The sequence below is a fragment of the Oryctolagus cuniculus genome, chromosome 13, assembly GCF_964237555.1.
Source record: "Oryctolagus cuniculus chromosome 13, mOryCun1.1, whole genome shotgun sequence".
Lineage (NCBI taxonomy): Eukaryota > Metazoa > Chordata > Mammalia > Lagomorpha > Leporidae > Oryctolagus > Oryctolagus cuniculus.
Window position 1 is genome coordinate 35018922 of NC_091444.1, and position 13823 is coordinate 35032744.

Genomic DNA, 13823 nt, shown 5'->3' on the forward strand with positions numbered 1-13823 from the left:
GCAGCACGCCGGCCGCGGCGGCCATTGGAGGGTGAACCAACGGCAAAGGAAGACCTTTCTCTCTGTCTCTCTCTCTCACTGTCCACTCTGCCTGTCAAAAAACAAACAAACAAACAAAAAACCTAAAAAAAAAAAAAAAAAGGATTTTAGAATAGAACCAGTGTTTTTAGCAAAGAGGGCAGCATTTAGTGATTTCTGCATAATATTACTTCCAGCAGAGAATCTAGTTTTAGACAGTAAAAGGAAGCTTAAAACTGACAGGATCTAATGGAAGTTGCCTTACTTTGTTTTGTTTTCCTTAAGCAGTACTTTGTTGGGAAAACATTCTACAAGAGAAGACAAAGCAATGAATTCAGTATTCACAGGAACTCTTGACTGGCTGTCATTTTTTAGATAGACCCCCAAGGCTTGCTTTAACCCTTGGTACTCTATTAATTGGAGCTCCTTTGGGTAAACTTGTTGGTTTAAGTCCAAAGTGGATTGCTGTCAGGTTGGCTTACATTCTCTAGGCCATCTATAAGGTACACTTCCAGGATGTTTCTCATCTATGAAAGAAAATAGGTTTTAAATAACTTTTCTTAAATAGTTGTGTATGCATATTGAAATGAGACCTTTCGTTTTCCAGGTCTTAAAATTCTCCTATTGTAATTCTGGACAGTTACACACTGAAGTACCATACAGGACTTCTAAACTTGATGTTAGATTTGGAAATTAGAGCCCAGCAATTTTGACAAATATTTTTACTTTGTGTAGGCTTTTTACATTGTCCTTTTTATTATTTCCCTCTTAGGCTGAAAATCTTCTTCTTGATGCTGACATGAATATTAAAATTGCTGACTTTGGTTTTAGTAATGAATTTACAGTTGGGAACAAATTGGACACATTTTGTGGAAGCCCCCCCTACGCTGCTCCAGAGTTATTCCAAGGGAAGAAGTATGATGGGCCTGAAGTGGATGTATGGAGTCTTGGCGTCATTCTCTATACATTAGTGAGTGGCTCTCTGCCTTTTGATGGCCAGAACCTAAAGGTATCAGCTAAATTTATTCCTAATATTTTTATCCACAAAGACAACAATTTCAAAAGCCAATTATATGTGCTTTCTTATACCATTTTAAGGAGCTGCGGGAGCGAGTCTTACGAGGGAAGTACCGTATTCCCTTCTATATGTCCACAGACTGTGAAAATCTCCTGAAGAAATTATTAGTGCTGAATCCAATAAAGAGAGGCAGCTTGGAAGTAAGTAATTTTTTTTACTTAAAGTTAGCCAATTAAAATATTCCAGAAACTGAAGAACATTTTTTTCCTATTTTTTTAGAGAAAATTGCCAAGTCATTTAATTTGCCTTTTGTTTCTCCTGTAGTAAAGTATTAAATTAAGATGCCCCCCAAAAAGGGGTAAAATCAACTTTTGGTAAAAGGAGGAAGAAAAGCCTAGCCTTTGCCAGAAATAGCTTGGTTCAACACTAAAACCTTATTGCCAATCAGTAAATATTTTAAAGATAAAAGAAGCTAGTAAAAAAAAAAAAAAAAAAAAAAAAAAACACTCTAATCCAGTGAATGCTTCCTGAGTATATCTGAAATTGGAGAATCTCTTAGAAACCTCTTAATATCAGTACAGAGCACTTATAAATATTTAAGGAGAACATACCGGAAATGGTTATTTCATTTCTGACAAGCTGTTATGTTAAGCGCCATACATTCCAGATGTGAGCCTATTTATAGTAATAGACACCATTATTAATTTACTAAGTGTGTTTCAGCCAAGTATTAGCAGAAGTTCCGTAAGCAAAAACATGGCAATCAGAAAAGCCTGTTTAAGTATTTTGTCCATATGTGTTTAAGAGTGGTATTTTGCCCTATACTAAGTTAATTGCAGAGACTCAGGATGCATTTTTCATTAATGCTTTTTTGCCTTCTTTTATTTGCCTTAATAAAAAGGGTAGACAATTCAGAGTTAACCTCAGTTAAACTGTACTTTTTTAGTGTAGCCATGGGGCTCTCTGGTATGGAGTCCATGCTCGTTAGGAGGCAGCCTTATACTGAGCCATCCCTGTGCACAGAGCTCTCAGATTACTTTGGGCTCTGTATTTTTATTTCCACAAATTTTTTTTTTTCCACTGAAAAATACAGTATGCTTTGATGGAAATTAAGGAATGGTGACTTCCACTGGGAAGTTATTTTAAATGCTTTGTATCAGTGTATCAATTACTCTTCCCCTTTTTTGTTTTTAACTGGATTTTGTGTTTAATGTGATTAGTTCCTCCTTATGATTTTGTGTTTCTTCTACAAGAGTAAAAGGATATGTTAGAAATGGTTTAACGGAGAACATGTGTGGCAAAAAGCTCCCTGTGTATCCCTGCTTTTCTAAGCTTACTCTCCATTATGATTGACAGAAGATTGTGTGAAACAGTTGAAAAGGTAGAATTGTTGACTCTTGTGTCAGTTCTAAAATTGCTGAACTTTAGAGAACATTAGGCTCTTAAGCCTACTTTTTCATTCACTTTTATCGTAGAAACCCACTTTACCTAAGTGTCACTTAATAGGACAGCCAAAGGTAAAGCAGCAGCTTAGCTAATGAGCAGAGCAAAAAGAACATGCAAAAATTATTTGGGTGGGGCCAGCACTGTGGTGTAGTGTGTAAGGCCACTGCCTGCAGTGCCGGCATCCCATATGGGTGCCAGTTCGAGTCCCAGCTGCTCCACTTCCTATCCAGTTCTCTGTTATGGCCTGGGAAAGCAGTGGAGGATGGCCAAGATCCTTGGGCCCCATACCCGGATGGGAGATCCAGAGGAAGCTCCTGGTTCCTGGCTTCAGATAGGCACAGCTCTGGCTGTTGCAGCCATTTGGGCAGGGAACCGTGGATGGAATACCTCTCTCTCTCTCTCCTGCTCTTTCTGTGTAACTCTGACTTTCAAGTAAATAAATAAATCTCTAAAAAAAATTATTTCGGTACTGTATCTTATAAGTCACTGGGGGTAGTTGATGAGATGTACTTTTCTGTCTTAAAGATGGTTAACATAGCCAAATATTTTAGTCTTTCATTCTTAGCATTAAAACACTGAGGATTACAATATTAGAATTAGTTGAATTTAAAAGTTAAATTACTCCTGTTAAAACATGTGACCATCTGAAACTTAAGGTGGTGTAATTGAATATAGCCTGGAACCTCCTGTTCCAGCTTATCAAAACTAATTTTTTTCAGCCATAGAACTAGGAGTGCACATTAGAAATATTTTCATAATATTGCAGATATCATTGTGTACTTCACAATTCCCAGAAATGAGTTTTCAAAGAAACCTGACACCATTTAAAAAAAAAAAAAAAAAAAACTTACACCAGGCCTTAAGAAACTCCACTTGGAGACTGGCATTTGACATGTCCCCTAAGCTGTCAGTAATCCCATATTGGAGCACCTGGGTTTGATACTAGGCTCAGGCTTCTGAATTGAGCTTCCCAGTGCAGACCCTGGAAGGCAGTGATGATGGCTCAAGTAGTTGGATTCCTGCCACTCAAGTAGGCGATGTGGATTGAATTCCCAAATCCCTGTCCCTGGGCTTTTGCAAGCATTTGGAAGTGAACCTGTGGAGGAGAGCTCACTTGCATGTTTCTCTGTCTCTCAAAAGAATATACATATAAAATAAAAATAAATAATAATAATAAAGATAAATAAATAAAATAATATAAATATTAAATAAGAATATAAATATAAAATATTTTTAAAAGTTCCCCTTGAAATATCAGTGACTTCAAAAATTATATTAGTCTTCATTTTTATTTTCATACCAACTTAATAAAGCTGATAATCAGCTTTATAGTGTGAAATCTATAAACTATTAAATGATTAAACTGTAAACTATTAAAAAAAACTTTTTTTAAAGATTTATTTATTTTTATTTGAAAGTCAGAGTTACACAGAGAGAGGAGAGGCAGAGAGAGAGAGAGAGGTCTTCCATCTGATGGTTCACTCCCCAATTGGCTGCAGCGGCTGGAACTGCACCGATCCAAAGCCAGGAGCTTCCTCTGGGTCTCCAACGTGGGTGCAGGAGCCCAAGGACTTGGGACATCTTCTGCTTTCCCAGGCCATAGCAGAGAGCTGGATTAGAAGTGGAGCAGCTGGGACTCGAACCGGTGTCCATATAGGATGCCGGCACTTCAGGCCAGGGCATTAACCTGCTGCGCCACAGCACCGGCCCCCCAAAAAACCCTTTTCAAAACACTCATCTTCAGTGTGAAACCATAACTTTTTATATAGTATAATGCTTTCATGATGTATTGCATTCTTTTTAAAAAAATATTTTATTTATTTGAAAGGCGGAGTCATAGAAAGAAGGTGAAACATAAAGAGAGAAAGAGAGATCAATCTTCCATCCACTGGTTCACTCCCAAAATGGTCACAATTGCCGAGACTGGGCCAGGCCAAAGCCAGGAGTCAGGAACTTTTTCCAAGTGTCCCATGGGGTGCAGGGACCCAAGGACTTTGGCAATTCTCCACTGCCTTCCCAGGCACAATAGCAGGAAGCTGGATCAGAACTGTGGCAGCTTAACCCACTGTGCCACAGCACCCATCCCCTGCATTTTTTTTTAACCTTAAGAATTCTCAGTGTTCTTTCTGCTTTATCATCAGAGTGAGCCCCTTCCTTTTCAATAGCTTCTTGATCTCCCTGGCTTATGTATGATAATTTAGTTAACTATTCCCTGCTTTTGGCACATTTGAGTCGTTTCCATTGTTTTTTGTTAAAAATACCATGGTGTACTTGTTTTTGCCCATGGAACATATGCTTAGATAAATTCTCCAGAGTGAAATACTGGGCCAAGTGGTACAAGTGATCTGATAGCTCTTTTGTTTCACTGCCAGAGATGTGTACAGCCCACAGCTTTTCAATACAACCACTCTCCACAGCTTGGCTACCACAGTATTGGATATAATAAGTTCTAGAATGGTAGTAATATGGCTTGTTACAATCACTTTAATTTGCATTACTTTTCTTAGTCACACAGCTAATAGAACTTCATGTGGCTTTTTCAATGTGACTTGAAGATTATGAATTACTAGTTAGAGTAACCTCTTGTCTTCACTATGTACTTTATTAATACAGATATTTGATTTATAGAAATCTTATGTGGCTATTTATCTTATTAAACTTCTTAATTTACACACCTTTCTGTTGCTTATGAAACATACTTGTAAATTTTATTATTTATCCTCCATGAAAATAAAGTTAATGAAAGTTTCCCATTTTTCTGGCTTACCCTGTAATTGTTTGTCCTTCTAAGCATCCATTATATAATCCTTTCAGGCTGTTGACCTGAGTACTCTCAGCTCTTCCTAATTGTACTAGTTGAGAGGAGACCTTATCACACATGCTTTTCAAAGGGTTTGTGTTGTCTGTTTGCTGGGGATGTCCCCCCATTTATTGGAATATTGGTGTGTATGCCTTTTTATTGGGAAGAACTGAAAAACTTTTCTTTCTTCTTTGTGTGCATTTGCTTTTATTTTTCAGACTCTTAACCAGGATAGACTAAATTACCTTTCAAAGGAATGCAAAATGTTAGCCTGAAGCACAGCTCCTCTAATTGCCCTCTTTCTGTCATCTTTGGTCTTTCCACAAAAGGATTTTTAATGCCTTCTTTTCCAGCTGCTGTTACAGTAATCTTTAAAATCTTGATTATGTTCTGCCCAATACAAGTGACAGGCAAAAAATTCAATTAATTTATTAGTAATAATAAGCATTTTTAAAAAAGAAAGCTATCTAGGTACAAATTCAGAATTATATGATATACTCTCCAAAGATTAAAACCATTTAAGGGGCCAGCGCTGTGGCGCAGTAGGTTAATCCTCTGCCTGCACTGTCAGCATCCATATGGGCACCGGTTCTAGTCCCCTAGTCCTCTTCCAATCCAGCTGTCTGCTGTGGCCTGGAAAAGCAGTAGAGAATGGCCCAGTTGCTTGGGCCCCTGTACCCGCATGAGAGATACAGAAGAAACTTCTGGCTGTTGTCTTCAAATCAGCTCAGCTTTGGGCATTGTGGCCTTTTGGACAGCAAACCAGCAGATGGAATACCTTTCTCTCTCTCCCTCTCACTGTCTGTAACTCTACCTCTCAAATAAATAAATAAAATTTTTTAAAAAAAACCATCTAAGTAAAAATATTCCCACCTGGCCATCCTAAATCCCATAATTTTTTTTTTAAATTTGCACCTAAGTATATGGTATTTCCCATGCTTAATTAGCTTAATTCTTGATAATTCATTTGAAGCAGTTTTTTGCTAGTATTGTTCTTTATAGTTAGCAAGTGATCATTTTTATTCACTGACAGTAAAATTCTCTTCGGTTAGATTTGGAATGTATTTTTCTTCTTGCTTCTTTTGAGCTGTCTGAAATGAAATCTGAAGTAGATTAATTTATTCAAATGGTTTCTATGTCTGGTGCATTTTATTGGCCTAATTCTTTATTCTCTGCCTGAAACCACTCAGACTAGTGTGAGCTTTTGCCTGTCAAGCAGCACCTGTATTTCCTCAGGATGTTTCTTCTGTGGCTTTTAATGTTAACTCTTGGGGTTACCATAGAGATATTGTTTAGGCATGAGGTTCACATGACTAAGGGCAAGTCCTTCCCCATCTCTCTACTCCATCAAACACAGGATTTCAAAGAGTTTCTGGAATTGCATATTATGAAAAAAATTATGCATAAGTTTCAAAAAAGTTTTGCACCAAAATAAACTTACCTTTCATTCCATTTTCTATTAATTTTTTCAAGTCCTCTGGTATATCCATATTTTGTTGTTTTCTGTGTCTTATTCTTGGGAGAGACCCTCATGTTTAGAATTGATAGAGTTAAAGCCTCCATATGTTCCCTTCCCTACACAAATCTTCCTTCCCGCCTTCCTCATTCTGAGATCATTTGTATTCTACTTTGAAATACAACTGTTGTGAGACAAACTGCTAAGTAGACTCTTGATGATTCCTAGGGACTAGAATAACAAGAAAGGAAAGTTAAATTGTGTTGATTCTCTCTTGCCTTCCCAATTTTCTTTTTTTATTGCTATGTTTTCCTAACTTAGGAATTAGGCATGGAAAGAGATGAATAACAATAGAGTAGACCAACTATAAATATAAGGTGATAAAACCTATGTGAAAGTGGTCTCTTCCAAAATATCTTATTGTACTGTACTTGCCGTTCCAGTTATGATGTCCAGTGATGCAATGCCTGGGTGACAAGATGAAGCAAAATAAATGACATAAGCATTGTGACTTAGTGTTGGGCTCCTATTGACTTTCTTTTTTTTTCCTCAAAGAAACCTTTTATTTAAGGAATACAAACTTCATGCATTTCATATGTACAACTTTAGGAATGTAGTGATTCTTCCCACTATGCCTGACCTCCCACCCACACTTCCACTCCTCCTCTTCCGTCTCCCATTCCCAGTACCATTCTCCACTAAGATCCATTTTTGGTTAGCTTTATACACAGAAGACCAACTTTATACTAAGTAAAGAGTTAAGCAATTTGCACCAAAAAGAACAAAACAAAACAAAAAAACTGTTCTTCAACAGTCCAGACAAGGTCTGTTCAAAGTCATTGCATCTTGAAGTTCCTTTCACTTTTCTTTTTTTTTAGAAACATAATTAACTGTAAAGAAGCACCTGAGAATGATGCATCTTTTGCAGTGCTTAAACGTCATTATAATACAACTCTTTGAGGACAGAGGTCCCGCATGAGAAATTAGTGAACAGTGACTCCTGTTGTTAATTTAACAATTAACACTCTGAGGCTCTTGATATAAGCTGCCTAGGCTATGGAAACCTTTCGAATCCACAGACTCCATCAGTATTTAGACAAGGCCCTAAGCAAATTGAAAGTTCTCCCTTCAAAGAAAAGTACCTTATTCTTTGATGACTGCTTCTTTCCACTGGGGGCTCACCAACCAAGGTCCTTCATGTAGGACATTTTTGACCATAATAACTTGGCTTTCTATGTCTAAAATGCTCCTATGGGCTTTTCATCCAGACCAGAATGCCTTAAGGATTGATTCAGAGGTTAGATTTCCTCTTAAAGTGATTGTCATTCTGTGAATCTACTGTGTGGACTGCTTCCCATGTTGGAGAATTCACTCCTTTTTAATTCTATCTATTATTATTACCAGACACTTAATCCTATGCATATGGTCACTTTAACACTTAAGATGGTATTTTTACTACCCAACTTGAGCAGATGTGGGGTCCCACCACGAATTTTTAAACTGTACCCTTAGAAGTAAGTCCATAGGAGTGTAGCCAGAACTATACAGCTTTACATTTACAAACTGCATATATTTCATAATTACAACTTTAGGAACATAGTTGGTGATTCTTTCCACCCTACCCACTGCCCCTCTTTCTCCTCCCTCTGTCATTCCCACCCTTATTTTTTACTGAGATCCATTTTCAATTGACTTTATAAACATATCTTTAACTCTAAGTAAACAGTTCAACAAGTGGTATGAAAAAAAAAAAAAAAAAACTGTTCCTCAACTGTCAAGACCAGAGCTATTCAAGTCATTGCTTCTCAAAGTGTCAGTTTCACTTCTTCAGATTGCCTTTTAGGCGGTCTGTTAGTTATCACAGATCAGGGAGAATATATGATATTTGTCCCTTCATTGTGGTTTTAATTTGCATTTCCCTGAAAGCTAGTGATCCTGATATTTTTTCTTGTGTCTGTTGGCCATTTGGATTTCCTTTTTTGAAAAATGTCTATTTAAATCCTTTGCCAATGTCTTATCTGGATTGTTTGTTTTGTTATTGAGTTTCTTTATTTATATATTCTGGTTATTAATCGTTTATAAGTTGTATAGTTTGCAAAGAATTTCTCCCATTCTGTCAGTTGCCTCTTCACTTTACTGAGTGTTTCCCTGGCATTACAGAAGCTTCTCAATTTGATGTAATCCCATTTGTTAATTTTGGCTTTAACTGCTTGTGCCTCTGGGGTCTTTGCCAAGAGCTCTACACCTGTGCTAATATTGGGCAGGGTTGTTCTCTAATAAATTGATGGTATTGGGTCGTGGATTTAGAATTTTAATCCATTTTGAGTGGATTTTTGTGTAAGGTGTAAGGTAGGGGTCTTGCTTCATTCTTCTGCATGTGGAAATCCAGTTTTCCCAGCACCATTTGTTGAATAGACTGTCCTTGCTCCAGGATTGGTTTTAGCTCCTTTGTCAAAGATAAGTTGGTTGTAGGTGCTTGGGTTGATTTCTGGAGTTTCTTTTCTGTTCTATTGGTCTGTGCATCAGTTTTTGTACCAGAACTAGGCTGTTTGAATTATAATTTCCCTTTAGTATGTCTTGATATCAGTATTATTGTGCTTCTGGCTTTGCTTTTGTTGTATAAGATTTCTTTAGCTATTCAGGGTCTTCTGTGTTTCCATATGAATTTCAGCATCATCTTTTCTATATCTCAGAAGAATGTTCTTGGTATTTTGATTAGTATTGTGTTGAATCTGTAAATTGCTTTTGGAAGTATGGACATTTTGATGGTATTTAATCTTCCAATCTATGAACATGGAACATTTTTCCATTTCTTGGTATCTTATTCTATTTCTTTAATGTTTTCTAATTCTCGTCGTAGAGATCTTTGATATCCTTGGTTAAATTTATGCCAAGCAGGGCCGGCGCCATGGCTCACTTGGTTAATCCTTTGCCTGTGGTGCTGGCATGCCATATGGGCGCCAGGTTCTAGTCCCAGTTGCTCCTTGTCCAGTCCAGCTCTCTGCTGTGGCCCAAGACGGCAGTGGAGGATGGGCCAAGTGCTTGTGCCCTGAACCCGCATGGGAGACCGGGAGGAAGCACCTGGCTCCTGGCTTCGGATTGGTGCAGCACCGTGGCAGCCATTTGGGGAGTGAACCAACAGAAGGAAGACCTTTCTCTCTGTCTCTCTCTTTCTCTCTCACTGTCTATGACTCTACCTGTCAAATAAATTTAAAAAATTAAAATTAAAAAAAATTATGCTAAGGTATTTGATTTTGTTTTGTATCTACTGTGAATGGAACTGGTCTTAGAAGCTCAATCTCAGCCATGGTATTGTCTGTGTATACAAAGGCTGTTGATTTTTGTGTATTGACTTTTATCCTGCTACTTTACCAAACTCTTCTGTGAGTTCCAGTAGTCTCTTAGTGGAGTCTTTTGGATCCCGTATTTATAGAATCATGTCATCTGCAAGTAGGGACACTTTGATTTCCTCCTTCCCAATTTGTATCCCTTGCCTAATGGCTCAGGCTAAAACTTCCAGGACTATATTGAATAGCAATGCTGAGAGTGGGCACTGTTGTCTGTTTCTGAATCTCAGTGGGAATGCTTCTAACTTTTCCCCCATTCAGTAGGATGATTGCTGTGGCTTTGTCATAAATTGCTTGATTGTGAAGGAATGTTCCTTCTTTGCCAAATTTACTTAGAGTTTTCATCATGAAAGAGTGTTGTATTTTATCAAATGCTTTCTCTGCATCTATTGAGATAATCATATGGTTTTTGTTCTTCAGTTTATTAATGTGATGCATCGCATTGATTGATTTGTGAATGTTGAACCATCCCTGCATACCAGGGATAAATCCCATTTGGTCTGGGTAAATGAACTTTCTTTTTTTTTTTTTTTTTTTTTTGACAGGCAGAGTGGACAGTGAGAGAGAGAGACAGAGAGAAAGGTCTTCCTTTTGCCGTTGGTTCACCCTCCAATGGCCGCCGCGGCCGGCGCGCTGCGGCCGGCGCACCGCGCTGATCCGATGGCAGGAGCCAGGTGCTTTTTCCTGGTCTCCCATGGGGTGCAGGGCCCAAGCACCTGGGCCATCCTCCACTGCACTCCCTGGCCACAGCAGAGGGCTGGCCTGGAAGAGGGGCAACCGGGACAGAATCCGGCGCCCCGACCGGGACTAGAACCCGGTGTGCCGGCGCTGCAAGGCGGAGGATTAGCCTAGTGAGCCGCGGCGCCGGCCTTGGTAAATGAACTTTCTGATGTCTTGTTGGATTCAATTCACTACAGTTTTGTTGAGGATTTTTGCATCTATTTTCATCAGGAAGATTGGTGTGTAGTTCTCTTTCTCTATTGCATCTTTCTCATGTTTAGGAATTAAGGTGATGCTGGCTTCATAGAAAAAATTTGGGAGGATTCCCTTTCTTTCAATTGTTTTGAATAGCTTGAGAAGAATTGGAGTTAGTTCTTCAAATGTCTGGTAGAATTCAGCAGTGAAGCCATCTGGTCCTGGGCTTTTTTTGTTGGGAGTGTTTTTATTACTGATTCAATTTCCATCTTGGTTATGGTTGTGTTTAGGTTTTCTCAGTCTTCATAGCTCGATTTTGCTAGGTTGTATGTGTCCAGGAATCTATCCATTTTGTCTAGGTTTCCCTATTTGTTGGCATACAGCTCTTTGTAGTATTTTCTGATGATTCTTTTTATTTCTGTTGTGTCTGTTGTTACATTTCCTTTTCATATCTAATTTTGTTGATTTAGGTCTTCTCCTTTTTGGTTTTGATTTTGTTTATTTCTTCTCTTTTCACCTACTAGTTTTGGGTTTGGTTTGCTGTGGTTTTTCTAGATCCTTGAGATGCATTGATAGCTCATTTATTTGGTGCCTTTCCAATATCTTGATGTAGGCACTCAGTGCTATAAACTTTCCTTTTAACAGTGCATTTGCTGTATCTCATAAGTTTTGATATGTTGTATTATTGTCTTAATTTCTTTCCAGAATTTTTTAATTTCTCCTTTGATCTCTTCTGTGATTCACTGTTCATTCAGGAGCATGTTTTTTAGTCTCCATGTGTTTGCATATGTTCTAGAGATCCTGAGTTGCTGATTTCCAGCTTCATTGCTTTGTGGTCCAAGAAGATGCATGGTATGATTTTGATTTTTTTGAATTTGCTGAGACTTGCTTTGTGACCTAGTATGTGATCAATCCTAGAGCAAGTTCCATGTACTGTTGAGAAGAATGTGTATTCTGCAGCTGTAGGATGGAAAGTTCTGTAGATATCTATTAGGTCTATTTGGTCTGTAGTCTTGATTAACTCTGTTGTTTCCTTGCTGATTTTCTGTCTGGTTATCTGTCCATTGCTGAAATGTGATATTGAAGTCCCCCATAACTGTTGTATTTGAGTCTATGTCTCCCTTTAGTTCCTTTAACATTTCTTTTAGATAGCCAGGTGCCCTATAATTAGGTGCATATATGTTTATAATAGTTATATCTTCCTTGGGGCCAGTGCTGTGGTATAGTGGGTACGGCCGCCACCTGCAGTGCCAGCATCTCATATGGGCACTGGTTCAAATCCCAGCTGCTCCACTTCTGATCAGCTCACTCCTGTGGCCTGGGAAAGCAGTGGAAGATGGCCCAAGTCCTTGGGCCCCTGTGCCCACGTGGGAAGACCCAGAGGAAGCTCCTGGCTCCCAGAACCTGGCTTAAGATCAGTGGAGCTCTGGCCATTGTGGCCATTTGGGGAGTGAACAGGCGGATGCAAGACTTCTCTTTCTGCCTCTCCTTCTCTCTCTGTGTGACTCTGACTTTCAAATAAAAATATAAATATTAAAAAAGTTATATCTTCCTGTTGAATTGATGCCTTAATTATTACATCATGCCTTTCTTTGTGTATTTCAACAATTTTTATGTTAAAGTCTATTCAGTCTGATATTAGGATGGCTACACCAGATCTTTTTTGGTTTCTGTTAGCATGGATTATCTTTTTCTATCCTTTCACTTTCAATTTGGATCTTTGTTGGTGAGATGTGTTTCTTGTAGGCAACAAATAGATGGATTTTGTTTTTGAGTCCATTCAGCCAGTCTGTGTCTTTTAACTGGAGAGTTGAGGCCATTTGCATCCATGGTGACTATTGATAAGTAATGACTTTCCCTGCCGTTTTTCCATAAATATTTCTATTTTTTACTTTGGATTTCCTTTGCACTTTTACTGGGAGATCTGCCTCTGTTTTCTTTCATAGTGATGACCATGCTTCTGTGTGCAGCACTTCCTTTAGCATCTTTTATAGGGCAGGATTGGTGGTGACAAATTCTCTCAATTTCTGTTTGCTTTGGAAGGTCTCTATTTCACCTTCATTCATAAATGAGAGCTGCAGGGTACAGATCTGGGTTGACATTCTTTTTTTCTTAAGACTTGGACTATATCTCGCCATTCTCTCCTAGCCTGTGTGGTTTCTGATGAGAACTCAGCTGTGAGTAATTGGAGGGCCTCTGAAAGTAACTTGGAGTTTCTCTTGTGCACATTTTAGAATCTTTTCTTTATATTTTACTGTGGTGAGTTTGATTACAGAGTGTCATGGTGAAGGTCTTTTCTGGTCATGTCTATTACGAGTTCTATGTGCTTCCTGTACTTGGATGTCCCTTTCTTTCTCCAAATTAGGGAAGTTTTCTTGTGATGAATGGCTTCATAGGAAACTTCTGGAAACTCCTAGAACTTGTATGTTGGGTCAATTGATAGTATCTTGTAGATTCCCAACAGTGGTTTTTAGTTTTCTAATTTCTGCTTGTTTTGGGGCTGAGTATAATTTCCTGCAATTGTCTTCTAAGTCACATATTCTTTCTTCTGCTTCACCAATTCTGTTGTAAGGCTTTCCACTGCATGTTTTATGTGTTCTGTTGAATTCTTCATTTCCAAGATTTCATTTTGATTTCTCTTTAAGATCTCAATTTCATGGCAGAAATTTTCTGTCATGTATGGATTCCATTAGTTCATGCATTTGCTTCTGATTACTTCTAAGTAATCCTATGATCAATTGTTTGAATTCCATTTCTGGCATTTCTTCATTCTCTTCATCTTCACACTCTACTATTGAAATGTATTTGGGGGGGGCATCATGT

At 38.3% G+C, this 13823-nt stretch overlaps 1 protein-coding gene across 5 annotated transcripts in view; it reads left to right on the top strand.

Annotated features, from left to right (window-relative positions):
* Positions 1 to 13823, top strand: part of MARK1 (microtubule affinity regulating kinase 1) — a 159077-nt gene that overhangs the window by 120371 nt on the left and 24883 nt on the right. For all 5 annotated transcript variants that reach the window (XM_008268408.3, XM_051820590.2, XM_051820589.2 and 2 more), the window contains exons 8-9: positions 791 to 1027; positions 1117 to 1236. In XM_008268408.3, the coding sequence (XP_008266630.1) occupies positions 791 to 1027; positions 1117 to 1236 (357 nt within the window). The remainder of the gene's footprint in view (positions 1 to 790; positions 1028 to 1116; positions 1237 to 13823) is intronic.